We start from the raw sequence: 27,320 nt of genomic DNA, 5'->3' as shown, positions 1-27,320 counted from the left end.
TAATTCCTCTGTGATAAAGAAAAATCAGCTTGTTTTCTTTTTGTGTGGGAGCTCGCACAGTGTTTCAACTTTACAGCCTTTTAATATGAAAGTCCTGTCAGTACACTTCCTTTTTACATAATTTCACACTTGCCCCGTGAAGGGCAACAGTCTGACGTCTGCTTAGCCAGGAAAGCTTCAGCTTGTTTCTTTCCGCACATCTTCCTCTTCACTGTCGGTGGCTCATAGACATGTTAACAAGCATGGACGTATCAAACCTTTGCTTGATTTTGCTGTTACCACTAGCTGTGTCCCATGATGCTGAAGGTAATACAAGGAAACTATTTTCATTATGCATTATTAATATTTTTACATTTATAACCTCCTTGCTTTTAGTTTAAACTAAACACATTATTATGGGATTAAAAAGATGGTTTAACATTCACAAAATATAGAAACTAAAGTCCTCTCTGACACAGGCTGAATCTTGTATTTACCGTATTTTGCTGTCCCTGTTTACAGAGACTGTTGTGAAGACAGTCAGGAGAGAACACGATGTCACTCGGATTTGCAACAAGGAAAGTCAGACTACTATTGTTTTGATTATCTGTAAGATCAAAAGACAGAGGGACACAGGAGGAGAGTGTCATCTGCTGTATCGACACGGAGAGAACGTTACTCAGGAATGTGACCCCAGGTTCTCAATAACAAAAGAAAATCAGACTGCCTTTCTCGAGCTGACCAGTTTAACACCAGCTGATAGTGGGAACTTCACCTGTGAGTGTACAAACACTGAAGGGACATATATTGTCCATATCAGTGTCACTGTGGAAGGTAAATGCATTTTGGTTTCTTTATCTGACACAGTTATTCAGCACTGTGTTAGCATTGTATTGACCTGCTTATGTGTTTTTTATTCTTGTAATTTGTTCATTTCTTTTCTTCTTATTTTCACTTACAGCAGTTTAAATACTCTCACTGACTCATTTATCAGGTACATCTTTGAACCGAGTTGGACCACCTTCAGCCCTCAAACATGTCTTCATTTTTTGTGGCACAACAAGGCGCTAAAAACATTCCTCAAAGATTCTCAAGACATATTGAAATTACATCATCACACAGTTGCTGCAGATTCGTCAGCTGCTCTTACTTGAAGCAAACTTTCTGTTCCACCACATCCCAAAGGTGCTCTGCTGGATTGAGATCTGGTGACTGCGCAGGCCGTACATGATTTGAGCGCCGTGACATGGTGTGGTATCCTGCTGGAAGCAGCCATCAGACGATGGGTATTTTTTGGGCATAAAGACATGAATGTGGTCAGCAACAACCTTCAGGCAGGCTGTGGTGTTTAAATGATGCTCAGTGGTTACTACAGGGTCCAAAGTTTGCAAAGAAAATCCCCCACAGAGCATTACACCACCAGCAGTCTGAACTGTTAGAAATCAACTCATCGGGCAAGGCATCGTTTTTTTAGTCTTCTGTTGTCCAGACCTGCAAACTGTAGCCTCAGCTTGCTGTTGTTAGAGGACAGCAGTGATATCCAGTGTGGTCCGCTCTGCCTCAAGGTTTGATGTGTAAACAGCATTTTTACCCAGAGAATCACAGCTCACTGGATATTTTCTATTTTTCAGACCATTGTCTGTGAACAGAGATGATTGTGTGGGAAAATCCCAGCAGATCAGCAGTTTGTGAAGCACTCGGACCAGTAACATGTGCCATGTTGCTCTGTTTGAGCATTGATTTGCTGACATTTTATTATTTTATTAACCTTTATTTAACCAGGAAGATGAAGCTGACATTTGATTGACAAATGAAATGAACACTGAAATATTTGTGTTACACCCTGAACAGGTATACCTCATAAAGTGGCCAGTGAATGTATATAAGCAGTTGGACCAATTTCAGTTCATAGTAATATTCAGAAAAGACTGCAAAAGAAGAAGAAGACAAAAGAAAAGAGCACAGTGACAATATTTAAAGCTCTGTGGTTATAAAACTGGGGTTTCATTACTTCACTCAGAGTTTCAGTAGACGTAAACTGTGTTTGATTTGTGTTTTGATTTCCAGGAAATGAAAGTAAATGATTTTACTGACAAATGCATCTTTTCAATGATTTAGACACAAACGAGGCCCACACTTCAGCAGACAAATCTTTTTCCGTTTATCTGCCCGGTGTTGTGATCATCTTTATAACTGGAGTTATCGTGGGATTTATCTACTGGAGGAAAAGTAATGGGTGAGACTATTTTTGCTGTAGTAATTCAAAGATGATATAGATGTAGAGAAAGTAAAAGGAAACATCGCATTTCAATAAATGAGAATTCGCTGTATGTTAAACATCATGTCTAGAATGAACACTTTTTATCCTTCCAAAAATAATTATCATTATTAAGAGAGAAGATAATATAAATGTAGATGTTCTTACTTGATTTTTCTCTGTTTGAATGTGAATAGTGTTACACTAATGCTGACATCCTTTCTTATCAACGTGGCTGCTTAAGGTCAGGAACATCTGGAGTGTCTGTACCTGAAAATCCCAACGGTTTGGTGAGCAATTTATTGCTACGATCTACAGCAGCTAGTTAAAAGTTTGCCAGTAAACATAAAACATGTACATTTATGTTTTAGGATGTTACTTATATAGATAATTACAGATTAGTGATATAATACTATTAGTGCCAACTTCAGTGTCCTTTATTTTGTGAAGAAGCTCTTACAGAAATGAGCAGAAACATTAAATAATCCAGGCAACAGATGGAGAGATTTAAAGATCAATAGAGTGTGTGGGTAGACCGGGTTGAACTTGATTAATACCTAAAATATTTCACTTTTCTAAAGGATGACGATGAGCCAGATCAGCCCTATACAAACCTTCAGCAGCCATCGAGTGATTCCTACCAGACTATCATCTCAGTGAACCATCAACACGACAACAAGACACGCTCAGCAAGAAGCGCAGGAACTGTGGGAGTGGATAATAAAGCTCTATGAAACATTTTAAAGTATATAACACTTTAGGTGACATACTAATATAATAATATTCATATATTATAATAAACGTCCATCTTTTCACACTGGATATTTGTTTCCCAGTAATGGAGACCATTCAGTCATAATACTCCAACTCAGGCTCTCAGATTTAATACAATACAAACACAATAAACTGTGGCAAACATGACTCTTTGTATCAGACTAGTTTTGTTTTTGAACAAACATCTCATCATAATTTGAACACAATGTCCATCCAGATAAACAGAGAGATCAGTCTGGCTTAAACAATGTTGGTGGTTTACCTTCTACTGTCCTTCCACTTTTATGCACTTCTATTTTAGACATAGTAAAAGTTTCAGTGTAGACACAAGAGGTGAAATAAGGAGGGTGCAAGTCTTCCTGCTTTCACTATAGTCTACCTCACACTGTCAGCCACAGTTACTTCCTCACCAGCATGACTGCTCGGAAACTCTGCTTTCTCCTGCTTCTGCTTGTGGTTTTTAGCAGTGAAGGTAAATATATATAATTAAAAAAGAAAAGCTGTAAAGCCCGGTGTTTAAGAAGAAAGCTTTAGTTAGGTTAGTGAAATAATATATGTGATTGATTTTCCCACAACAACAAATATATAGAAACTATAATCCCGATTTTGTTTCATTTTAACTGGAACAATTTATAGAGACTCTTGTGAAGACAATTGGAAAGAAACCCGATTCCACTCAAATATGCAGCAAAACAACTCTGAATATTACTGTGATGATACTGTGTGAGATCAGCACAGAGAGGAGCCGAGGAGAACAGCGTCGTCTGCTCTATCGTTACGACCGAGGCTTTATTCATGGCTGTGACTCCAGGTTCACACTGGAAACAGTCGATCACTTTTGTCAAAGCTGAATTCAGGGCAAACTAAGCTAAATTAGTGTTTTTAGCTAACAGCTACAATAAGCATAAAAGTTACTGTTGGGCTGTTATTTGTTAACAGGGGCGATTTTAGCCCATTTTGGGTTGCAGCAGCATAAAATCCTCAGCAGGCTGGGTAAGCTTGCGTGAGCTCTCTGCGGAGGCTGTTGCAGCTGAGATGGCTCACCCGAGCGGTGCAAACTTAGTTACCTTCAAGGCTCCAGAGTCAGCTGAGGTCAGCAGCTCAGCCTCTGGGGAGGTTACAATCCCTGGAACAGCCAGGTCTCTACAACCAGAAACAGTCTTTGCATGTGCAGCTTCAGAACCAGACTTGAAGTTCCAGTTAGTGTCCGATGTCCCAGAAACACTCAGGTGCTCACTGAGCAATCTCTTGAGGCCAACACTCAGAAAATCAAACAGTCTTTGAGCCTTTGTGGGAACATTTATCGTCTGTGCTGGAAAGGTGGAAACATCTGGGAGATGCAGCCTTAACACACTGGGTTTCACAAGTCCTTGGAGGCAGCTCACTAAACTCAGGGATGCAGACAAAATCAGCACTTGCAGGAACACAATGTGCCCTCTCACAATGAGCTTGGAAGCATAAACTGAGTTTTCCTCACTGACTGTTTTAGACAGGATTGTGGGAGCAACACAAAAAGCAGCTTCAGCTGGAAACACACAGTTTAGTGTCTTTGCTGCTCGCTTTAAGTCACAATAAACAGGAAACTCATTGTGTCTCATGTCAGAATCAAATCACTCATATACAGGAAAGGAAGAGGCGGGGCTTATTTCCTGCAGGGAGCAGTTAGCAGTCTGTGTCTTTCTCATTTCTGACTCCTAAAGAGCTGAAAAACACAGGCTGTTATTGGCTGGCTGACACTGGGATTAATGTCCTTGAAGCCAGCAGTCTTTAATGTCCAGGTTCAGAACGGGCAGGTGAAAAACAGTCCTTTATGTCCTCTGATGTTCAATAAACTGTCCTGATTACTGAGGGAGCAGAGAAAGTGTCTCCATCACTCACCACAGCTGGATGCTCTGAAATCCTGGAATCCAGCTGTGGAGAGGAGCGCCGGCGGCGTGGACGCAGTTTAGTAATCAGGGAACGGGAGGCAGGAGGGAAACACAGCTGGGACCAATTACACACACGAGACAGGAAACAGTAACACAGGACTGTCAAAGTAAAACAGGAAATATAACACAGAGTCCAAAGTAAGGAGACGTGGGACACAGTGAAGACACAGAAACAGAAACCAGAACTATAATCACAAAACAAACTCAGAAACATAAAGAGTGAATCAGCTGATTCAGTGTTTGTGACAAAAACATGGATCCTGGTTAATAACTTTTATTTGTTTGTTTCTGTATTATTTTGTGTATCGTTCTTATGAGCTGTTGTTTTTTCAGTGAAATATTATTTCATTGTTTTAAGCTTTTTGTTGACTTTGAAGTGCTTAAGTTGATATTTTTGAACATTTCATTTGTTCGATTATTGTCGAGTCGATAAAAGTGTCAAACGCACAGCTGCTTCCAGCATGGCCGGAGGAGAGGTGGCCGAGCAGACGCACAACACACACAGCTCACAGGTTTGCATTTCTAGATATTGCAGATGTTGCAGAAATTGAGAGTAAAGAACTCAGAGATCCAGCGCTGTCTCCTGCCCCTTATTTATACACCACAACACAACGACAGGCGTAACTCACACAAACGGGTAACATGAGGCTCAGATGCTTTGGACATGTTCACATATACTGGACACAGAATGATGAAGATGGAGCTGCAGGAAGGAGGAAAAGAGGAAAAACACAGAAAAGATTCACAGATGTGGTGAAAAAGGACACGACAGCTTCTGTTTGTTAGTTTGGTTTTTCTTTATTTGGTAAAGATTCAGAAATAAAGAGAAGATCACATGTTTGAATATTATATTAACGTTCTGTAATTACAACAAGTTGTAAAATCTTTCCAGAGTGAGACAGAGACTGTGCAGAGACTGTAGAAGGACAGAGCAGCAGCAGAGCAGTCCAGATACACTGATGATCCTCTGTCAGATCCAGAGGGACACACAGGGCTGATGCTGGACTCTACATTGTGTCTGACAGTGGAGCTGTTCTCAGAGCAGTTCACTCTGCAGCACTGACAGTCATCTGCACTTCATTCCTCTGTCAGTCACTGCTGGATGAAGCTCTCCTCTCCACCTCCCAGTAACATGGCCCAGTCAGAGCGTCTCTACACACAAGCTGCTGCTGCTTCAACCTCTCTGGATCATCAGGACACAGCTGCTCCTCTCTCAGCACACACACCGTCCTGTTTACCATCACCACCTGCAGAGAGAAGGAGGAAGAGCAGAGGAGATAAACGAGTGTTTCCAGAGACTCTTCATCAGCTGTCAGTCAGTGATGCAGCACATCCAGTATAAAGAGCAGCAGGGACGTCAGTGCTGGGACTGTACTAGGACTCATTGTTGCTTCACTTTTTCTAATCTTTGGATTTTTATTGAAGTTGCTGAAAATGTTTTTCCCTCCTAGTTTGAGTTTGGACTTTCATTCATTAGAAGAACCTTGGTGTGTCCACTCTGAGCTCTGTAGGAACCCCAACAACAAGCCCAACAATCCAGATGGACGGTTCCAGCTGTTAACTGGAGGAATTCCATCCAAACATCTGCTCTCACTAAATTCTTCCTCACCTACAGACTGTGTTCTTCACTGCTTTAAACTTGGAAATCAATGCAGTCATTGGTCTGCGTGCTGCTTTGTTCAGAGAGCTGATTGGCTGTTGACAGTGTTTGATCAGAGCGTGTCAGCCGTTACTATGGTGACCATAAAGGTGAGAAACAGGAAGTGTTTGTGTCCAATCCTGAAGCCTGTCACCGTTCTCCTCTCACAGCTTCACTGAGAAGCTGCAGCTTTACAGGAAACACTGGATCTTTGTTTCATACTGACTGTGTTTAGTACAACACTGCTGACAGCACCACCCACTCACTCCATCACTCTACTTACAGCAGAGTCTTCAGTCTGTAGTCTGGACTCTGCTGAAGATCAGACAGCTGCTTCACATCTGGATCCTGCAGCTTGTAGTTGTATCTCAGGTCCAGCTTTCTCAGATGGGAGGGGTTGGACTTCAGTGCTGCTGCCAGATAATCACAGCTGATCTCTGACAAACCACAGTCCATCAATCTGTATAAAGAATGAAAGATGTAAGTTTATTAGACAAAGTGCTTGAAATCATTCAGTGTTTCATCATCTGTTCAGAGCTGAAGAAGGTTCAGAATGTAGAAGTTTAGAAAATGGAAACTCCAAACAGCTGAAGCCAACAGGAAGCAGCTTCAAACAGGAAACTGTGCAGAGTTTCAGACTATATGTCCTGATGCAGCCAGTTGGATTTTGGAGATTTGAATCTCTGTTCTGTGACTAAGTCCTTGAATCATTTCTTCCAGTTGGTCCAACACAAGGGCGCAGATTTTTTTTAGTTATTAGTTCACAGAGGCTGTTAAAATTATACGTCTAACATTAAAATGTTGGTGACACAGGCATGTGTTTGGCTCCTTCACATAGTGGACATTGAGTTGTGTGGGACGCCAGTAGTCCATGTCTGTTGCTGTAACAGTAGTTCATGTTTAGAATAAAAAATCTCAGCTCACTGATTTGATCGGGCCAGTAGTGCCTAAAATGTTGCATAATTTTGCTGAGAGATCTTTTACTTTGTGGTAATCTTAGACGAGTAGTTTTATGGACAAAACCCACCAGGTCATTCAGTGTTTCCTTAGTGCCAAAATATAACAGATGTTGGTGAAGTATAACTGAAGTAATGATGTTAAGTCCTTAAAGTCATATTCTTTTATTGTCATGACTCTATTTTTATTTTTGTATGATACCTGATTTATATGGATTATGGCTGAAGTAAACTAAAGTCTAAAATACTTTAGTCAGTCATTTGTTTAATAGTAATTTAACATTATATAATTCACATATAAAACTATGAATTGTGATTTTAAATGTTTAAAAGCAGGTAGAATAGCATATGTAGGCAAGTATATTTCTCCTCTTTTATCAAGAACCAAAGACAAAAAGGGTGAAAAAAAAGAAACAGGGCAGAGTTCGGTGGTTGAATTATTCGTCCCCACCAATGGCAAAACCAAATCTACGCCCTTGGTCCAACAAGACAGACTAAGTATTGGACATGTGTTGTGGCTCCATCAGGGGAGCTTCTAAATGTGATGTGATGGCCCCTCTGGGTCTGTCAGGTCACAGCACTGAAGAGAGCTCAAACTGGGCACACAGTTGTTCCAGTCTGGACCAAAGACTCTATACTGGGACTGAGGGACTGCTTTGACTGCACCCACTGGGACTTTTTAAAGGCTCATGTTCTCACTTAGATCATCGATTTCTACTGACATTTCTTTCTGGGAAAAATGGGGATTACTTTGGAAACAGGAAGTATTTTCCCCAATAAGCAGCCCTGGATTAGTAAATCACTCCAACATGTTCTCAGGCAGAAGAAGCTGTCTTGTTATGAGGGCGAGAAGAAAAAGATTGAGGCACAGAAACCTGTTGAAAGAGAGATAAAGCAGCTAAAATCAGGTGTAAAAGTAAAGCAGAGGATGAGCTGAATAAAGGACACTCAAGGCTGGCTTGGAAAGGAATGAAGTCCATGGTGGGGATGCAGAACAAGGAGCAAAGATGAATGTGATGCTGAATCAGCAGAAGACTTGGACTCATTTGATTCCAGCTTTGATATCATTGATTTCAATGAAGAGCTTTGTGATTGTAGCAAAGGGCTGGTAGCTCTGAGAGTCCCACTGATGAGGTGTTTGTGTGGAAATCTCTTAGTGGGACCAAAGAGAGAAAAAGCCCTGGTCCTGATGCTGTGGGAGGGAAATGATTGAAGTGTGCTGTGAGGAACTGACTGGGAGATTTTCACACATTTTCCAGTCCTCATGGAACAACAGCAAGTTCCCAGCATATGGAAACAAAGGTTAAGTGTCCTATGGCACTCAGTGATGATGGTGCTGTGGCCCCACCACCTCCACCTCTTTGTAAAGGAACTAACTGTAATCTGAAGCTTCAAATGGAACTAAGACTTCCTCCACTAGGTGGCAGTGTCTGATGAGAAAGTGTTAGTGGAGCTGGCCTGGAGTCAGAAACAGGAAGATGCAGGATTTGGGCTGAAATGGGCAAAAGTGGTTAGCACTAGTGCCTTAGAGCAAGAAGGTTGTAGGTTGAAGCTTGTTGGTCAGCTGGGCCTTTCTGTGGAGGTTGGATGTTCTCCCACAGTCCAATGAAATGCTGCTTAGGTTCATTGGTGCTTCTACATTGGCTGTAGGTGTGGATGTGAGGGAGTGCTTCTCTGTCTCTCTCTGTTGGCCCTGTGATGGACTGCTCACCTGTGCAGGTGGACCACGCCTCTTGCCCTATGACAGCTAGGGCACAGGCTGCAGCCCTGTGAGCCTAAGCTGAATAAACAGTTAGCAAAAATGATCCATAGATGGCCTGAAATCCCCCAGTTAGCAGTTTGGTAGATAGCTATGACATGCTAATCCCATCCAGCAGCTGTATTCTACCTGTGAGCTGATCCCTGCTGAGCCAAAGCACTTTTTCATATGCAAATTACAACCTTTAATAGAAACCTATTGGTCAGCATCTTATTAGCCTGCTGTTAGCTTCATTCCACAGAAAACTGAGAGAAACTAACAGAGTTGATAAAGAATAAAGAGAAATGTGCTGATTTAAAGCCTTTGAAGTGCTTCAGATGATCTCTGTCCACTTCTGTCCACTCATTCATTCATGTAAGCTTTCTAATGCAGCTTTGATCTTCACAGTCTGCTTGATGAAACTCATTCTAACCCTGAATGTCAGAGTGTTCCTCCTTCTCTTTCCCATCATTCATGCTGGCAGTGGAGGAGATTTGGATGTTGGACTGTGTTTTGGATGATGTGTGTATGTTTGTGTTGGACTGCTGTCTGTAAAGCAAACGCACATTTTGCTTTGGATTTCAGTGTCAGACAGACTTTAAGGTGCAATGAAGAGTTTGAGAGTTTCATAGTGAATTTTCCAGTGGAGGATTTTTCTTCTTCTTTGAAGGTTTGAAATGTGAACATTGTTCTGCTGCAGTCAATGGACTAAACCAGAGAAGAAGAAAACAGACTTTACCATGAAGATCCTCAGTGTGGATCAGTATAATATCAGCCTGATGTCTGCAGTTTAGTGTCAGCACAACTTTCACATCATATTCATCTCAGCACAACTAAAACATGCTGACTGACCCCAGAGTTTCAAGTTTACATCCTGGACTCTCCAGGAAACCACACAGATGCTTCACTCCTGGATCCTGCAGCTTGTTGTTGTTGCTCAGGTACAGCTCTCTCAGATGGGAGGGGTTGGACTTCAGTGCTGCTGCCAGATAATCACAGCTGATCTTTGACAAACCACAGTCAATCAAGCTGTATAACGAATGAAAGATGTAAGTTTATTAGACAAAGTGCTTGAAATCATTCAGTGTTTCATCATCTGTTCAGAGCTGAAGAAGGTTCAGAATGTAGAAGTTTAGAAAATGGAAACTCCAAACAGCTGAAGCCAACAGGAAGCAGCTTCAAACAAACACAACAAGAGAAAAAACTCTGAATGTTTCACATTAAAGTCGAACATTTCTCATAAAAACAGGAAAAAGACTTCACTTCAGCAGCATCAGCTCATGTTCACATGTTGGTTCATGGTTTGCTTCAGTTTTTGATCGACTGCAGAATATTTTGAAGGTTATCTGCTATAAAAAGCCAGAAGAGGAAAATCTGCTTCATGTGTTTCTGTTTGATCCTCAGTGACTTTGACACAAAGGCCTCTGCTGTGATGATCACACCTCTGATCAAGTCTCACAGTGTCACAACTGATAAATGATCAGAGTTAGAATATTTCTGACTGTCTGCTGTGTGCCGTGACCTTTGACCTGCTAAAGACAGTCAGCTGTGGATTATTCATTGTTGTGTCTGATACTTAGAACTGTGAGGAAGAAGCTACACAGTTAATCAGGGTCCCCTCTCTCTGAATCAGGAAAGGTGGGCAGGCCGCGTGTGGGCCGCGGGCCATACGTTGAGTATCACTGTTTGAAATGTGAACATTGTTCTGCTGCAGTCAATGGACTAAACCACAGAAGAAGAAAACAGACTTTACCATGAAGATCCTCAGTGTGGATCAGTATAATATCAGCCTGATGTCTGCAGTTTAGTGTCAGCACAACTTTCACATCATATTCATCTCAGCACAACTAAAACATGCTGACTGACCTCAGAGTTTCAAGTTTACATCCTGGACTCTCCAGGAAACCACACAGATGCTTCACTCCTGAATCCTGCAGGTTGTTCCTAGTCGAAAACCAGTAATTACTCAGGACCAGCTCTCTCAGATGGGAGGGGTTGGACTTCAGTGCTGCTGCCAGATAATCACAGCTGATCTCTGACAAACCACAGTCCATCAATCTGTATAAAGAATGAAAGATGTAAGTTTGTTAGACAAAGTGCTTGAAATCATTCAGTGTTTCATCATCTGTTCAGAGCTGAAGAAGGTTCAGAATGTAGAAGTTTAGAAAATGGAAACTCCAAACAGCTGAAGCCAACAGGAAGCAGCTTCAAACAAACACAACAAGAGAAAAAACTCTGAATGTTTCACATTAAAGTCGTACATTTCTCATAAAAACAGGACAAAGACTTGAAAAAGGCGTGTTTTTCCTTCCAGGAACCACATGGCTTCACTTTTAAAGGTGAAGTGTGACAGAAATGGACTTATTGAAATCAATGATATCAAAGCTGGAAACAAATGAGTCCAAGTCTTCTGCTGATTCAGCATCACATTCATCTTTGCTCCTTGTTCTGCATCCCCACCATAAATATAAAGAGGCAACACTCACATTTTCCAAAATCCTCTTTAAGCTTCGACAATAAAGGAAGATAGTTTTATACAAGTCTTTGTGGTTTTCTTGTCACCCAGATGCCCGAGTACTTAAACTTGTTATAGCTGGGTTTAAAAGGGGCTAAAATACACAAAACTCCCCAGTTGTCGTACAGATAGACTTTGCCTCGCTCTTCCCAAAATTCACTTTATATCCAGAAATTGTCCCAAATTCCTTAAGTATGCATTAAGGTGACCTTGAGGCTCTTAAAGGCGCCTATAAATAAAATTTATTATTATTATTATTGTAAGTCTATCCAAAAGTTTGCGGAGGCTGTTCGATGGGTTGGAAATAAATAAAATCATGTCATCGGCATAGAGAGAGGCTTCATGTTCGATACCCCCTCGATGTTTTCCCTCAACACCAACACATTGTCTCAGAGCAACAGCTAGCGGTTCAATGGCAAAAAGGAGACAGAGGGCATCCCTGTCCTGGGGGGCAGATTATTGTTAGTGCGGATGGCTGTTAGAGGGGAGCAATACAATACTTTTATCCAAGATACAAAATTAAAGACACATTTTTTTAAGCGTATAAAAAAAAATCCCATCCCACTCGATCCAACGCCTTTTCTGCGTCAAGCCAAATTACAGTTTCCAATGTATCACCTTTAACATGGGTATAAATGATATTTAATAGAGCTCTAATGTTCAAAAAAGAGTGCCTAATAAAGCCCGTCTGGTGAAATAATGGAGGACAAATACTTGTGTAAGCGACGGGCCAACACTTGAGCCAGGATCTTGGTGTCTGTGTTGAACAAAGATATTAAACGACATGAACGACAATCTAAATGGTCTTTTTCCTGTTTTACAATTAAACACATCACTGCTTGATGCATTGTTGGAGGCAACGACTGTGAGAGGAAGGATTCTTCAAAAGTTGATTTTAACAGTGAATTCAGTCGGTCAGAAAACTTTATGAAAAAATCAGATGGATACCCGTCGGGGCAGCAGATTTTCCAGACTGCATGCTCCGTACGGCTGTTTCAATCCCAACATTAGAGACAGGTTCCTCCAGACTAGCGATCGCATCTTCTCCCAAGGAGGGAATATCAAACACCTTATTGAAATCATTGTAGATCTCAAGGATAGTTGGTTAGCTGTTCTTAGTCGTAGCTGGTGAGCTGATAACTCGCCTGTTTTTTCTCCATGTCCATAAGCGTAGCTGCAACTTTGACTAAGCTTGTTTTGTAGATATGAGATTGTATTCAGTTTGTCATTGTAACCGCTGTGTATATAATACAGGCTCAGGAGAGTGGCTGTACACAGCATGTAGTTTAGTGTCACGGTCGCAGTAGCTGACCGTATGGAGAGTGTGTGGAGGACTCAGGCGCAGACACTGGCGCAGACATGAAACTGAGTTTTGAACGAAAAGCGAGCCTTTATTTCGGCTGAAGACATCAAACAAGGCAGAATCACAGTGAAGAGAACTAAACTGGGGAACTAATACTATAATAAATCATGAAGACACAGAAAGCTATGGCTAAGAATACAAAAGACTGGGCATGAAAATATGGAGGGTGGGAACACAGACGATGCGACACAGAGACATGAAACACAGAGACTAAATACACATGAGGGATGATCAAGTTCCAAACATTAAAACTGTCAAAGCTGCAGGGGGGATTGGCTGTTCCAAACCTGAAATATTATTTCTGGGCAGCTCAGATGAGACCCCTGACTGTATGGGTGCGGGATTTGTCTGAAACTCAGTGGCTAAACATTGAGAAGACAATGTGCGAAAGATCATTGGAATCCCTGCTTTTTTCTAACATTTCAATTAAAAATGTGCATATGGGGGAACGGACGAGGGTCACACTAAAGATTTGGCGTAGAATCAAACAATCATTTGGTCTTCCAAAAGAAATTTCAATGTTATCAAGCCTCTCCTCCCTGCAGGGTTTTTCTCCTGTTGTGGAAGACTCTGGCTTCAGAGCATGGTCACATAGCGGGCTTCATAAACTTTGTCATGTTGTGAGGAATGGGCACCTGAGCTCATTTGAACAGTTGAGGTCAGTTTCGGCTTCCTTCTTCGGACTTTTTTAGATTTCTGCAGCTAAGAAGCTTTTTGACAAAACATAAAGAATGGAGGCAAGTTTTGGAGCCCTCACCCATTGAGGAAATATTTCTAAAAATATTTCAAAGTAATTCCTCCCCAAAATTAATCACTCATTTTTATAACGCATTTATGAGTTTCAATACAAATGCAACTTTGGATATTAAGGCAAGGTGGGAAGCTGAGACTGGCACTCAAATCTCAGAGGACACCTGGGAAGAGGTGTTCGGTGAAGCCCATCTGGTGACTGATTCTGGGCTGTGGAGAGAATTTAAATGGAAGGTGGTCATGAGATATTTTAGAACCCCAGAGATAATTGCCAAAATGAAGCCTACAAATCCTGACACCTGCTGGCGAAATTGTGGTACTTCTTTAGGAACCCACTCACATATATTCTGGTCATGCCCAAAAATCTGCCCACTTTGGAATGACATGTTTAAAGTTCTCAGTACAGTTTCCCAACAACCATTAACAAAAGACCAACAGTTAGCCATTTTAGGAGTCTTACCAAATGGTTTTGCGGGAAACAATAAAACATATCTCTTAAGAATCTTGCTTACAGCAGCACTAAAGTGTATCACTATTAAATGGCTGAATCTTGACCCACCTTCATATAATATGTGGATTGATAAAGCAAGAGAAATTTACCAGATGGAGGAAATAACATCTGCTCTGCAGATTCAGAGAGAATTGTTTACTGAGCGTTGGCGACCCATACATGCTTTACTGTTTCAAAAATTTAGCATAGATCTGTTTCATTTTGTCCATTTACGGCTAAGTTTGTCACATGTTATTTAATATTACATAAAGTTTTTGTTTTGTTTTCTTTTTGTTATGTTGTTGTCTGTTTGTTTGCTTGCTTGGGTTTTGTTTTTCTTGGGTTTTGTTTTGTGCTTCCTAATTGCAGTTCTTATTTTAATCTACATTTCTGCATTGCAGTTCTTGTAACTGTCCTACTTGTGAACATTGACAAGTACAAGTTGCAATGTTGTAAATTATAATAAAAATTGAGTATGAAAAAAAAGAACATTAAAGTCGTACATTTCTCATAAAAACAGGACAAAGACTTGAAAAAGTCGTGTGTTTCCTTCCAGGAACCACATGGCTTCACTTTTAAAGGTGAAGTGTGAAAGAAATGGACATATTTGAAGTCCAACACCTTTTTCCAGTCACATATCCTGTTCATAGCCTGTACATAGCTTTTACTCACTACAGCCTGTACATACTTATAGTTATAGCATATTCATAACATACTTCATACCATGTACATTATAACATTCCATAATAGACCCATTTCTGTAATATACTTACATATCTATATTATTGCAAATATTTATTGTAATACATCTATATCACTAAAGCACTTCTGGATGGATGCAAACTGCATTTCGTTGCCCTATACCTGTGCATGTGCAATGACAATAAAGTTGAATTCTATTCTATTCTATTATTAAAGCAGACAAACTACAAGCTCATTTTCATTCCAACAAGTCATCTTCTGACCTGGACTAACAACACTGGTCTCTATGTGCAGCTGGCTGTGAGACCAGTGCTCAGGGAGCGTCTACAAAGTGCAACACTGAAAGAACATCACACACTCATTTGCTTCCAGCACTTTCACACAAACATCTACTGTCATTATTGTCACCAAACTCTGTGGATCCTTTATTGCAAATTCAAATGGGATCAAATGGTCAGACAAAAGAGGGTTGTTAGGTTTTGTATTGTTGATTGTCATTTATGGTTAGAGGTGTATAATCAATTGTGTAGTGATAGTCTGCAAACTTTGTGTGTATTAGAGAGCACTCTGGGAGCACGAGAGAGGTCGTACCTTGTTTCATTGTTTTATGGCAGGATAAACGTGGCTGTGTCTGTTTTAGGTTAAGTGCCTTTTGTTTAGATGAACTGTTGGATTTTCCAGACCAGCAGGTTAAAGGATGTCGTTTATGGGGTTACACTCTGACCCCACACACACACACACACACCTACACACGGTACTCTTTGTTTGTATGTAGACGTCATATGTTAATGAACCTATGCATATTCATGTAACCTCAATAAAAGAGCAGTGTTACGGGGGAACAGACGAGAGCAACTGGGGTCAAGCGAAGGAACGGCGTTTGTCCGGTCTCTCCCGTGCACGAGAAACATGAAGAACTTTGCCTACTTCGTGTCTTGCTTGCTGTGTAATTATATTGTCTTCAACGTTCCAGCGAATAGGTTCAGGCTACAAACCTATCATTAATTGGTCCTTCAAGAGCCGGAGCCCTGGAATCGACATTCACCGAGGGGAGGAGGGACACGTTGAAAGACTGACGTCAGCCAGGAAGTTCCTGTGGATTAACTGTCTGTCTTTTCTCCTCGATGAATGGCGATCGGCGGGATTCGAGGCTGATATTACACGCTAAGCAACGCCAAGTAAGTTTAAAGAGCCCGACTCTATAACAGTGTGGTTGTGCAGTCTCCGCCACTGTGTGAGGCGTTGAGAAGTTCGCTTTGTGGAGCGATACCCGGGTTCCTTGCTACTTTGTGGAGCAAGAGGTTCCTCGTTACTTTGTGGAGCGAGAGGTTCCTCGCTACTTTGTGCAGCGAGAGGTGAGTTCTCCGCCATTTTGTGGGGCGTTGAGAAGTTCCGTGGGGTCCACACTGTGCTGGACGATAGGCCTATTTTGTGTTGTTGTCGTGGTTGTCGTTGTTGTGTGAGTGTGTGCGGAGCAGAACACGTGGTCTGTGACGTCAGCAGCTGTTGTTGTTATCATGGTTTCCTAAGCAACCGAGAGTGTGTCAGAGGGTGACAGATGTTTATGCTGGACTTTGCTCCTGGCAGCACAAAGTATTTAAATAAATAAAAGAGATCGACGGCTCCTTAACTGCGCGGGTTCACGCGAGCACGGTTGCGCGGGTTTCACGCGAAATTGAGCCGTGCGGTTAATCACAGGCTTATAAATGGAAGAGATTCAAATGTTAGAAGTTTTCAGAAAACACACCAGCCTTGAAGAGCGTGTGGAGAAGGCCAGCCCACATCGGCAGCACTTAAGATATGCTCTGGTGAATGGCTTTCCCCCACCCCACAAAATGTTTATTCTTTAGCTTGCCCTGTTCGACAACAGCCTGTGTGCCAGACCATAGATTTAATTGAGGTGGATAATTGTTAAAAGTAATCTGCATTAAGCTTGTGGTTGCTCAAATTCAGTACAATGACATATGAGGTGAAGTGATATAGGCAAATATTTTAACTAATGAAGTGCATAGAGGCATTTGACCTGTGTGAAAGACTGTCGTCTTGTTATGAGCCATTGTTGAGATATAGAGCACACCTGTGAAAACAATTAATATGCTGAACCCTATATGAAACATCTAAAAGTACATGATGGAGAAGCTGAATTGAATATGAAAGTGCAAGTCTTTGCCACTGTGGGCAAAGCACGCAACCACTGTGTGAGGTTGCGTTGCGATCTCTTCTGAGCTGATGAGCAAGCTACACATTATCAGATCGAGAGCTGTCTGAGAACTCCTCAAAGAGAGGGAAACAGAACTATGATAACTGTGATAACTGGAGTGTGCAGCGTTTCCGTGAGCAGTTTTCCTGCATCTTGACTCATGTGTGTGTTCATAGCATCAGCATCATGTTTTTGTTTATTTGTTTTGTTGGGTTAAAAATAATTAAATAAACTTGTGATCGTGCCTATGGATCACCATGGCACATATCATCAGCCATATGATTTATTTATGCAGCTGACAAAGTGAGTGTGAATGTGTCTGATGTCGCAGTGTTTTTGTGCGCTGTGTAAAAGTAATTGCCTCTGATTGTGAAAGCGGTGATTCTGCAGGTCATCAGCTATTGGTTAGAAAAAAAAAGAGTGAAAAAGAGAAAGAATTTATATTGTAGATGAAAAATAATAATAGGAAAAAGGTTTTGTGTTGATCAGCCAAGAACAACTACAATTTCATTTTCTGCTTTTAAGAAAGGACTGTTCACAAAAGCAGAGAGAGAGAGAGAGATGTGTGTTGATTAAGCAGTGAGGATAATAATGAAAATGTTTCAGATGAAAAGCAGACCTGAATCAATTCTCCACATGCAGTGGTCGGAAGAAAGTTATAGTTTAACATCATTGGAAACATGCAGGCCAAGTTTCTGGCTAACTTATTTCCAGCACCATGTGTCTCTCAACCTCACAAGCGAGCTCTCACTCCTCCCTGAAGACAAGGAATGCAGCTCCAAAGAGCAATAACATGGCAGATAAAGAGACAGCAGCAAAGTCCTGAGCAAAGAGTCCCAACAAGCAGCAGCAGTGTGGACAAACAGCATCAGAGAAGAAGAGCAAACCCATCATCCTGCCTGATCGGATGAATGGCACTGTGTTTCCAACAAGCTGCAACTTCACTATGCATATGAAGAAAACGTTTGAGGAGAACTGAGGAGACTGTTGGAGTTTGACATTTGCCACCTTTGGAGTAAAATGGCAAGAAGAGACAGTGGGACACAGGACAAAGCTGAAGGAGAACTGCCGGCTGTTGGACTGTTGAAGTGGGAGAGGACAACAGAGTGAGAGGACAACAGAGTGAGAGGACAACGGAGTGAGAGGAGAGGTGAGAACACATAGGAATTATTTAATGTGGGAAATCAAAATTTGGGTTAGCAAACCTGGGGAAAAGAAAACTGACTGCTTAAGTTGGAAAATTGTGAAGGAGTCTGAAACACTGCGAAAATAGAAACATACAAAATCACATACACAAGCAGAACATGCATTAACCTTACTAACACTTCCAAACACAAAATAACTCATGAAGATTAGACAACATCTTAAGCATGTGAGTCTGTTTATCATCTTGTCCAAGTCACCTTGTGTGATGCAAAGACCAGTGGACTCATAGCACATTAGTTAAGAAATTATCAAATAATAGCAGAGAAGTGTGTAGGAAAGGCAGCTTTAAGAACATGCCCTGCTGGAGATGCAGCTCCACAGACATTGATTAAACCTGCCTAATAACACAAACACCCATGCAATGAAGATCAGCTTGTTATCTTTCATCAGTGTTAAAATAGTGTGAATTTAACAGACACTTGTTATCAAATACTGAATTTATCCAATGCTGACAATTAACTCTCTAGGTTGCAGGACAACAATTTAACTTTTGTGGGAAAAAAAAAAAGATTCTGGTTTGACCAACCAGTGATCAGAAAAGACAATAACTTTAGTTGTTGATATAGTAAATTGGGAGATGCTTGCTGCTTGATTGATGCAGCACAAGTAATTTACTGTATGAGGGAAATTCTATTTTTGTGATAACATTTTGAACATGCATTTCTGTTGTCCTGTCATCTTAGTGGGTTAATAGCTGATATGCAAATTAGTTGATCGTTCTTAGATTAATGAAAGGTGACTGAATTCTAGCACGAGTGAATGGGATGTGTTGGAGTTTGTTGTGTGTTGAGTGGAGACTCTAAAACACTGAGTTTCCTGTTTTGATGTGCGAGTGAATCCTGTACCTAGATACACAACTCTGAATACGTCAGAACAAACTTCTTTTGTGAAGTGCATGACAACATGTCACATGTTTTATGATGAAGGGAAAAAGGAAAACTGAATAAAATCTGTGGCCTAAATGAGTGAAGAGCACAGACCTGGGGATTAAACTCATAGCTAATAAGACATTAGGGTTATGTTGTGTGTTGTGCAGCTGATGGTTGGTTTGGAGTGAATCTAGCTGATGATTTTTTCTTTTGTTGTGAAGTTGAGCCTGCCAATTAGTATGATGGTATGATAAACCATGCTAATGGTATGATTTACCCTCCGGAGATGAGGAGCTTGTGTCATGACTTAACAAGGCCTTTTTATTTTGATACTTTCACAGTGCACTGAAAGTTTTGTTCGATAATCTCTGTCGTTTGAGCAGATCTGCATGATTAGAACAGAAAGCGCTGTACGACACGTCGTCGAGGAAATTGTTACAAGTGAGTTTCTCCACATTAAAATGGGCTCTGGAGAAAGCCACTTATTTGGGACAATTAGAAAAAGAGAGTCCCAGCCTAAAAAGGATTCAGCGATGTAATCCGAGCTAAAGTTCTTTTTCTTTTTGAAATGATGTCATTTTGCTGAGAGTGGAAACTAAATGCGACGATAGGTTCCACTGTCAGCAAAGAAAGAAAGAATGAATGTATGAATGAATGAATGAGTAAAAGGGAAAAAAAACTGACTGACTGGTAAAAGCTGACAAAAGCTGTCAAGACTTTACTGATGTAACACTACTTTGTGAAGTTAACCCCACCTGACAAAGGTGCAGATGAATCTATGTGTGTTTCCTTTTACAGGAGCAGAAAGATGACAACAACATTCGAGGTTGCGTGATCATTTAACCTTTTAAGGGCCACTTTCTGTGTCTGTGCATCTACCAGGGGTGTTATTCACCATCCTGTGTTGCTCACAGAGATCACTGTGAGAAAGTGTGTATGCATCTGCGCAGCGCTAACATTTGCATTTCTTTTCTACAGCATTACAGTTCTTCATGTGGTTTGATCACGTGATTTATACCAGGACAGCTAGTTGATGTTTTGTTTCCTACTACAGGATTTCTGGGTTTATGTGTGAAGAAAACTGTGTCTACAGGTTATGAGTGGTGATGCTGTTACACTGTGTTGTTGGGGAAATGTGAAGGTTACTTTGATGATGTGAATAACATGTGAGAAATTTCCTGTGTTGAAAGCTAGTGTCACTTTTTCCACAGCTATGGATGGCTAACTTTATGGTCTTTTTATGGCACCTCTGGAACCTGTCGACCTGCGTCTGACAACGGTCAATGTGTATTGTTAATGTTTGTTTTTTCTAAACGAATATATGGAGGATGTCACGGGTTGCTCTGAGGATCCACTCGCAGGACTCCGGAGTTGTGTTTTAACAGAGACGGTTTATTCACAAAATCTTCACCAAGTGAATTTACAGACAGTGCGAGGACAGTGCTATATACAAGATGTGAGAGGCAGGGTTCCAGGGCTCCAGGGAAAAGAAGGGAATCACACACGCGCTCACGCCAACCTCTCTCCGCTAGTGACCAGTCACCTCTTACACACTCCACACGGGGAAACACGGGGACGGGTCAGGGGAATCTAGAACAGAGAGACAAATGTTAACTTTCTGAGACGGAAGTGTGGGAAACTAGGGCTCGACGTGTACTGACTAGAGTCTTCACAACAATCCAGCGTTGAACAGCTGATCTCCTCCTTCTGATATACCAGCTGGTCTGATGAGGCCCAGGTGTGCATGATCCGGGAGGGCGTGGACCGAGGGCGTGAACCCGCCATGAGTTCCGCCCCGGCAAAACAGGGGAGGGGGAGAGAGATGCTGATCAGTGCCTTGCCGATCCCGCAGGCCGTGACAGTACCCCCCCTCCAACGGGAGCCTCCCGGCGACCCCCAGGCTTCTCAGGGTGAGCCCCATGGAACTGCCGAACCATGGCCCGGTCCAGCAGAGCCGCCCGCGGGACCCAGGAACGCTCCTCGATGCCATAGCCCTCCCAGTCCACAAGATACTGCAGGCCACGGCCCCGGCGCCTGACGTCCATAATCCGAGACACGGAGAAGGCCGGACAGCCAGCGACGACCCGGGCGGGCGGAGGGGGTCCGGAAGGAGGGCACAGAGGACTGGAACAGTGAGGTTTGACTTGCGAGACATGAAACACGTTGTGGATACGCATGGTCCTGGGGAGCTTGAGACGCACAGAAACGGGGTTAACAACGGAGTCCACTTCGAACGGGCCAATGAAGGCGGGGGAGAGCTTTTGCGACTCCGTTCTGAGAGGCACATACTGGGTCGAGAGCCAAACCTTCTGTCCAGGTGAGTAGGCCAGAGCCGGGGTCCTGCGGCGATCCGCCTGCTGTTTGTTCCGGTCCGCCGTGCGAAGAAGGGCAGCTCTAGCGGCCCGCCACGCGCGCCGACACCGCCGCAGGTGCTGCTGAACAGAGGGCACAAAGTGCTCACCTTCGATTGTAGGGAACAGGGGAGGCTGGTACCCCAGGGAGGCCTCGAACGGGGAGACGCCTGTGGCCGACGAGGTAAGGCTATTGTGAGCGTACTCCACCCACGTCAGTTGCTCACTCCAGGTGGTCTGATTAGTGGACGTCAAGCAACGGAGAGCCGCTTTGAGTTCTTGGTTGGCCCGTTCCGCTTGACCGTTGGTCTGCGGATGAAAACCCGATAAGAGACTGACCCGGGCCCCCAAGGAGGCGCAGAACTCCCTCCAAACACGTGATGTGAACTGCGGGCCTCGGTCCGAGACCACTTCAGCAGGGATCCCGTGGAGGCGAAACACATGGGTTGACAGAAGCCGGGCGGTCTCCAGGGCAGTGGGGAGCTTGGGGAGAGCAACAAAGTGGGCAGCTTTAGAAAAACGGTCGACAACGGTGAGGATGACTGTGTTACCCGATGACGGCGGAAGACCAGTGACAAAGTCAACCGCAATGTGGGACCAGGGGCAGCTTGGCGTAGGCAAGGGATGAAGTAGGCCGGCAGCGGGCTGGTTGACAGGCTTATTCTGGGCACAGGTTGGACAGGCAGCGACGAAGTCTTGGACGTCCTTGGCCAGTGTAGGCCACCAGGCGAACCGCTTGATGAAGGTGACGGTGCGATGAATGCCCGGATGACAGGTGAGTTTTCTGCCGTGGGCCCATTGTAGCACTCGTGAGCGAACCAACGTGGGAACAAAGAGCAATCCCGGGGGACCAGTACCTGGATCCGGTTCCGCCCGCTGGGCCTCCCGTATGGCAGACTTGATCTCCCACGACAGGGCTCCGATAACGCATGTGGGAGGGAGAATGGGAGCCTCACGGGTGGGGTCCTCTGAGGCGGTGAATTGGCGGGAAAGGGCATCGGGTTTCACGTTCCGGGAGCCGGGCCTGTAGGTGATGGTGAAGCAGAATCTGGTAAAGAACAGAGCCCACCTGGCTTGTCGGGCGTTTAGTCGCTTAGCCGACCGGATGTATTCGAGGTTCCTGTGGTTAGTCCATACCACAAAGGGTTCTGTTGCGCCCTCTAGCCAGTGGCGCCACTCCTCCAGGGCGAGTTTGATTGCCAACAGCTCCCTGTCCCCGATGTCGTAGTTCTGCTCTGCAGGAGAGAGACGATGGGAGAAGTAAGCACAAGGGTGGAGCTTACCCTCTAGTTGCTGGGAGAGAACTGCTCCGACCCCTACATCCGAGGCGTCCACCTCCACGATGAACTGCCGCTTGAGATCCGGTTGCCGGAGGATGGGCGCCGACGCGAAGCGTTTCTTTAGCCGGGAGAAAGCCTCCTGAGCCAGATCATCCCAGCAGAAAGGTATCTTAGGGGAAGTTAAACGGGTTAGTGGCAAAGCAATCTTGCTGTAGTCACGAATGAACCTCCGATAAAAGTTTGCAAAACTGAGGAACCGTTGAAGCTGCTTAGGCGGAGTGGGCCAGTCTAAGACTGCTTGTACCTTAGCTGGATCGGTTCTTAAATCGCCCTGTTCGATGATGTAGCCCAAAAATGACACAGTACTCACATGAAACTCGCACTTCTCCCCTTTAACAAACAGCCGATTCTCTAGGAGGCGTTGCAGGACTTGTCTGACGTGGTGTACATGATCCGAGAGAGAGTGGGAGAAGATGAGGATGTCGTCAAGGTACACAAACACAAAACGATCGATGAAATCTCGGAGAACATCATTGACTAGACCCTGAAAGACAGCTGGAGCATTAGTCAGTCCAAACGGTATGACCAAGTATTCAAAATGGCCCCGGTGCATGTTGAAGGCCGTTTTCCACTCGTCACCCTCTCTCATCCTGACTAAGTGGTAAGCATTCCGCAGATCGAGCTTAGTAAAAATGGTCGCCCCCTGCAGGAGTTCAAAGGCAGAGGATAAGAGTGGCAGAGGGTATTTATTCTTAATAGTAATGTTATTGAGGCCCCAGAAACCAACACATGGCCGAAGGCTTTTATCCTTCTTAGTGACGAAAAAGAACCCGGCAGCCACAGGAGATGAAGAGGGGCGAATCAGTCCATCAGCCAAGGATTCATTAATATATTTCTCCATGCATTCACGTTCAGGTTGAGAGAGACTGTATAAGCGACTAGTGGGAAGAAGTGCACCCGGGAGCAAATCAATACTGCAGTCGTACGGGCGATGAGGAGGAAGAGAGCGGGCTCGGTCCTTACAAAATACTTGCTTGAGATCATGATACTCTGACGGGATAGCTGAAAGGTCAGGGGGCTCGTGTGGTAGTGGGTTAGCTGCTTTAACGGGAGTAGCTGCTGTCAAACAGGTCATGTGACACTCCTCCCCCCACCCCTGAACCCTCTCCTCCTTCCAGTCGAGCACGGGGTTATGCTGGCGTAACCATGGAAATCCTAGCACCAGGGGCGTGAGAGGGGCTTCAAAGACGTAAAACTGCAACAGTTCAGTGTGATTCCCAGACAGCGTTAGGGACACGGGTTCTGTAACATGAGTTACGTCGGGAAGACGTTGACCGTTTAAAGCGGTGACCCGCAACAAGTGGGGTAATGCCCGTGTGTAAATCTTAAGTTTGAGAGCCAGGGAAGCATCCATGAAGCTCTGCTCCACCCCAGAGTCAATCAGCGCCTGAAGAGAGTGAGAGGCAGAGTGGACAGTCACTTTAGCGGCTAGCATGAAGCGTGGAGGAGAATGTGAGAAGGAGACCTCGCCCACCCGTATCCGGCGGGCGGGGTCTTTTGGCCGAGCAGGACAGACCTTGGCGAGATGGCCCTTGCGGCCGCAGTAAAAGCACTCACCGGACTGCCATCTGCATGCCCTCTCCTCCGGGGAGACTTGGGAGCGTCCGATCTGCATGGGTTGCTCCTGCTCGTCGCCGCGGTCCACTTCCTGATCGCTACCTCCGCTTCCGCCGGAAGCTGACTCCGCTCGCCCCAGAGGCCTCTGGGAACCGTAGTTGCTGGCGCGGCGACGCGCCCTCAAATGTTCATCAACTTTAACACATAAGGTGATCACTTCCGACAGAGTCTTGGGCAGCTCCCTCATTAACAGTTCGCCCTTAAGTTCATCACAAACATTGTTCAATAAGGTACTTATCAGCGCAGGCTGCCCCCATCCAGTCTCCTCAGCCAGTGTCCAAAACTCCACAGAGAAGTCCGCCATACACCGTCTTCCTTGTTTTAAGTTCAGCAAACGGTGGCCCGCTGCCTCAGCTCCGGTGCCCCTTTCGAACACACTTTTGAACTTTGAGAGAAAATCAGCATAGGTAATCTCCGGGCTAGTTCGTAACACAGCTTGAGCCCAGTTCAAGGCTTGACCGCGGAGTAACTGAACGAAAAAGGCTATCTTAGCTCCATCACTCTCATACGTTCGCCGCAGCTGCCTAAACTGCAACGTAATCTGTGTTAGGAAACCAGCACACTTGTGGAACTCACCAGCGAATGGCTCCGGTGACGGTAGAGCTCGTTCCGGGGGTTCCGCGGAAGCGGGGGCTGGTGGCGTGGAGAGTTCCGGGGCTGGCGGCTGTGCGGGAGCAGACGAGGGGGGCATAGCGGGACCTGGCAGCGGAATGTGCTGAGTGAGAGCCTGAGTGAGTGCGAGCAACTGTTGGTTAATGTGTTGTAGCATCTGCTCGTGTCGCTCCAACACGGCTTCTGGAGGAGGGGTGGGTTGCAGAGCTGAGTCCGCTGGATCCATAGTATGGCTGGATTGTTACTGTCACGGGTTGCTCTGAGGATCCACTCGCAGGACTCCGGAGTTGTGTTTTAACAGAGACGGTTTATTCACAAAATCTTCACCATGTGTATTTACAGACAGTGCGAGGACAGTGCTATATACAAGATGTGAGAGGCAGGGTTCCAGGGCTCCAGGGAAAACAAGGGAATCACACACGCGCTCACGCCAACCTCTCTCCACTAGTGACCAGTCACCTCTTACACACTCCACACGGGGAAACACGGGGACGGGTCAGGGGAATCTAGAACAGAGAGACAAATGTTAACTTTCTGAGACGGAAGAGTGGGAAACTAGGGCTCGACGTGTACTGACTAGAGTCTTCACAGCAATCCAGCGTTGAACAGCTGATCTCCTCCTTCTGATATACCAGCTGGTCTGATAAGGCCCAGGTGTGCATGATCCGGGAGGGCGTGGACCGAGGGCGTGAACCCGCCATGAGTTCCACCCCGGCAAAACAGGGGAGGGGGAGAGAGATGCTGATAAGTGCCTTGCCGATCCCGCAGGCCGTGACAGAGGATTTGGCAGAAGCGGACAAGTGACATGAGAAAAACAAATAAGAGAAGCAGTGTTTATGGGATAGTTTAATATGGGCTCATTTGCTGGCCACTTTTGAGCCCATAGTAATATATAAGTGGAGTGACTTTGCTTAAGAGCAGTCACCGATTACATTAATGTTGACTGAGTACATGGGACGATCCATGTCTGGGGCAAATTATGGTAATAATTGTAGTTTACTGATTTGAGAAAACCTGCACATGACACTTGTCTTGCTGGTGTTGAATGCTTTATTACTTATATGATACAATTGTTTACAAGTGTGAAGTTTGATTTTACTTCCAGATTTTGTTTTCCAGGCCATGATGGTGTGTATGCAAGCTACTGGCAGAGCCAGGTGTTAAGCCAACTTCATATGCAAAACACGCTAACATCTTTCATTGCAGGGTTACGGAGCTACTCCAGCGGAGATGCCCTGTTGTTGCCTGGGACATGATCTAGCTAACCTTTTTCTTTAGGACAGGGATCCAGGTTTGATGAGTTGACTCATGGGAGTGTCCATGCGTCGGGGGCGGGGTCCAGGAGTAACATTAAATAATGCTTTCTATTATTGTTGCAGTGATTTGTGTGATTAACCGTTTATTTACAGGTATTAAACCTATGCAAGTGGTGCATCCATGTTCAGATGAGGCTTTGATGGCCTACTGTATAAGTGAAGTTCACTGAACTAAAGAATGTGGTTTGATGATTGTTGAGATGCTCTCCAAATAGATGTTTTTCCTCCTAGCAAGGAAATATAGGTGTAGCAGTCTGCTGAAAGGGATCTCCTGAGAAATCTTAAGAGGCCCAGTGAGAAGCAAGAACCATTCCAGGCATAGCTGACAGCCCAGGCGGTGGTTGAGGTCAAAGGTCGAGCTGTTTGGGGCCCATCATGAGATCAGACTTTGGAGCCACAGCAAGGACCATGAAACTGCGTTGGAATGAGAGCTGTGCCAAGGGGGATTTCCAGAGGCCAACAGAGGAGATTGTGGACAACAGACGGACACCTGAAGGATGAGGGGAGCGTGCCAAGCTCCATCGACAGCACAGAGGGAGTCTAAGGATGACATCATGATTCTGTGAAAGCACAGGAACCAGAAGCTATGGTGGTGATGACAGCAGTTTCCTATGACCATCACCTAATGCTGTGCCACTATACTGTGCATACGATGACACTCTGAAGGCTGCTGGGATCATAGCAGCAGTAAGATAACTGAACCCAGCACCCTTTTCAC

General features: G+C 44.2%; 2 protein-coding genes across 2 annotated transcripts in view; one reads left to right on the top strand and one right to left on the bottom strand.

Annotated features, from left to right (window-relative positions):
- The first annotated feature begins 33 nt into the window (after positions 1-33).
- Positions 34-3,157, top strand: LOC120723596. The gene is made up of 5 exons (XM_040015127.1): positions 34-306; positions 502-813; positions 2,098-2,215; positions 2,481-2,526; positions 2,818-3,157. Exons 1-5 carry the CDS (start codon positions 231-233, stop codon positions 2,968-2,970), a joined length of 705 nt encoding a protein of 234 aa, XP_039871061.1. The 5' UTR covers positions 34-230; the 3' UTR covers positions 2,971-3,157.
- A 2,978-nt stretch (positions 3,158-6,135) lies between these two features.
- The window catches only part of LOC120723590 (ribonuclease inhibitor-like), a 37,725-nt gene continuing 16,540 nt past the window's right edge, over positions 6,136-27,320 (bottom strand). Inside the window, exons 5-7 of the mRNA XM_040015120.1 lie at positions 11,138-11,329; positions 6,861-7,037; positions 6,136-6,185 (exon numbers count right to left, since the gene is read on the bottom strand). Of these exons, the coding sequence (XP_039871054.1) occupies positions 6,179-6,185; positions 6,861-7,037; positions 11,138-11,329 (376 nt within the window). The 3' untranslated portion in view covers positions 6,136-6,178. The remainder of the gene's footprint in view (positions 6,186-6,860; positions 7,038-11,137; positions 11,330-27,320) is intronic.

This window comes from Simochromis diagramma, unplaced genomic scaffold (assembly GCF_900408965.1).
Source record: "Simochromis diagramma unplaced genomic scaffold, fSimDia1.1 OVJJ01000684.1, whole genome shotgun sequence".
Lineage (NCBI taxonomy): Eukaryota > Metazoa > Chordata > Actinopteri > Cichliformes > Cichlidae > Simochromis > Simochromis diagramma.
This window is presented reverse-complemented; position numbering and strand designations above follow the sequence as displayed.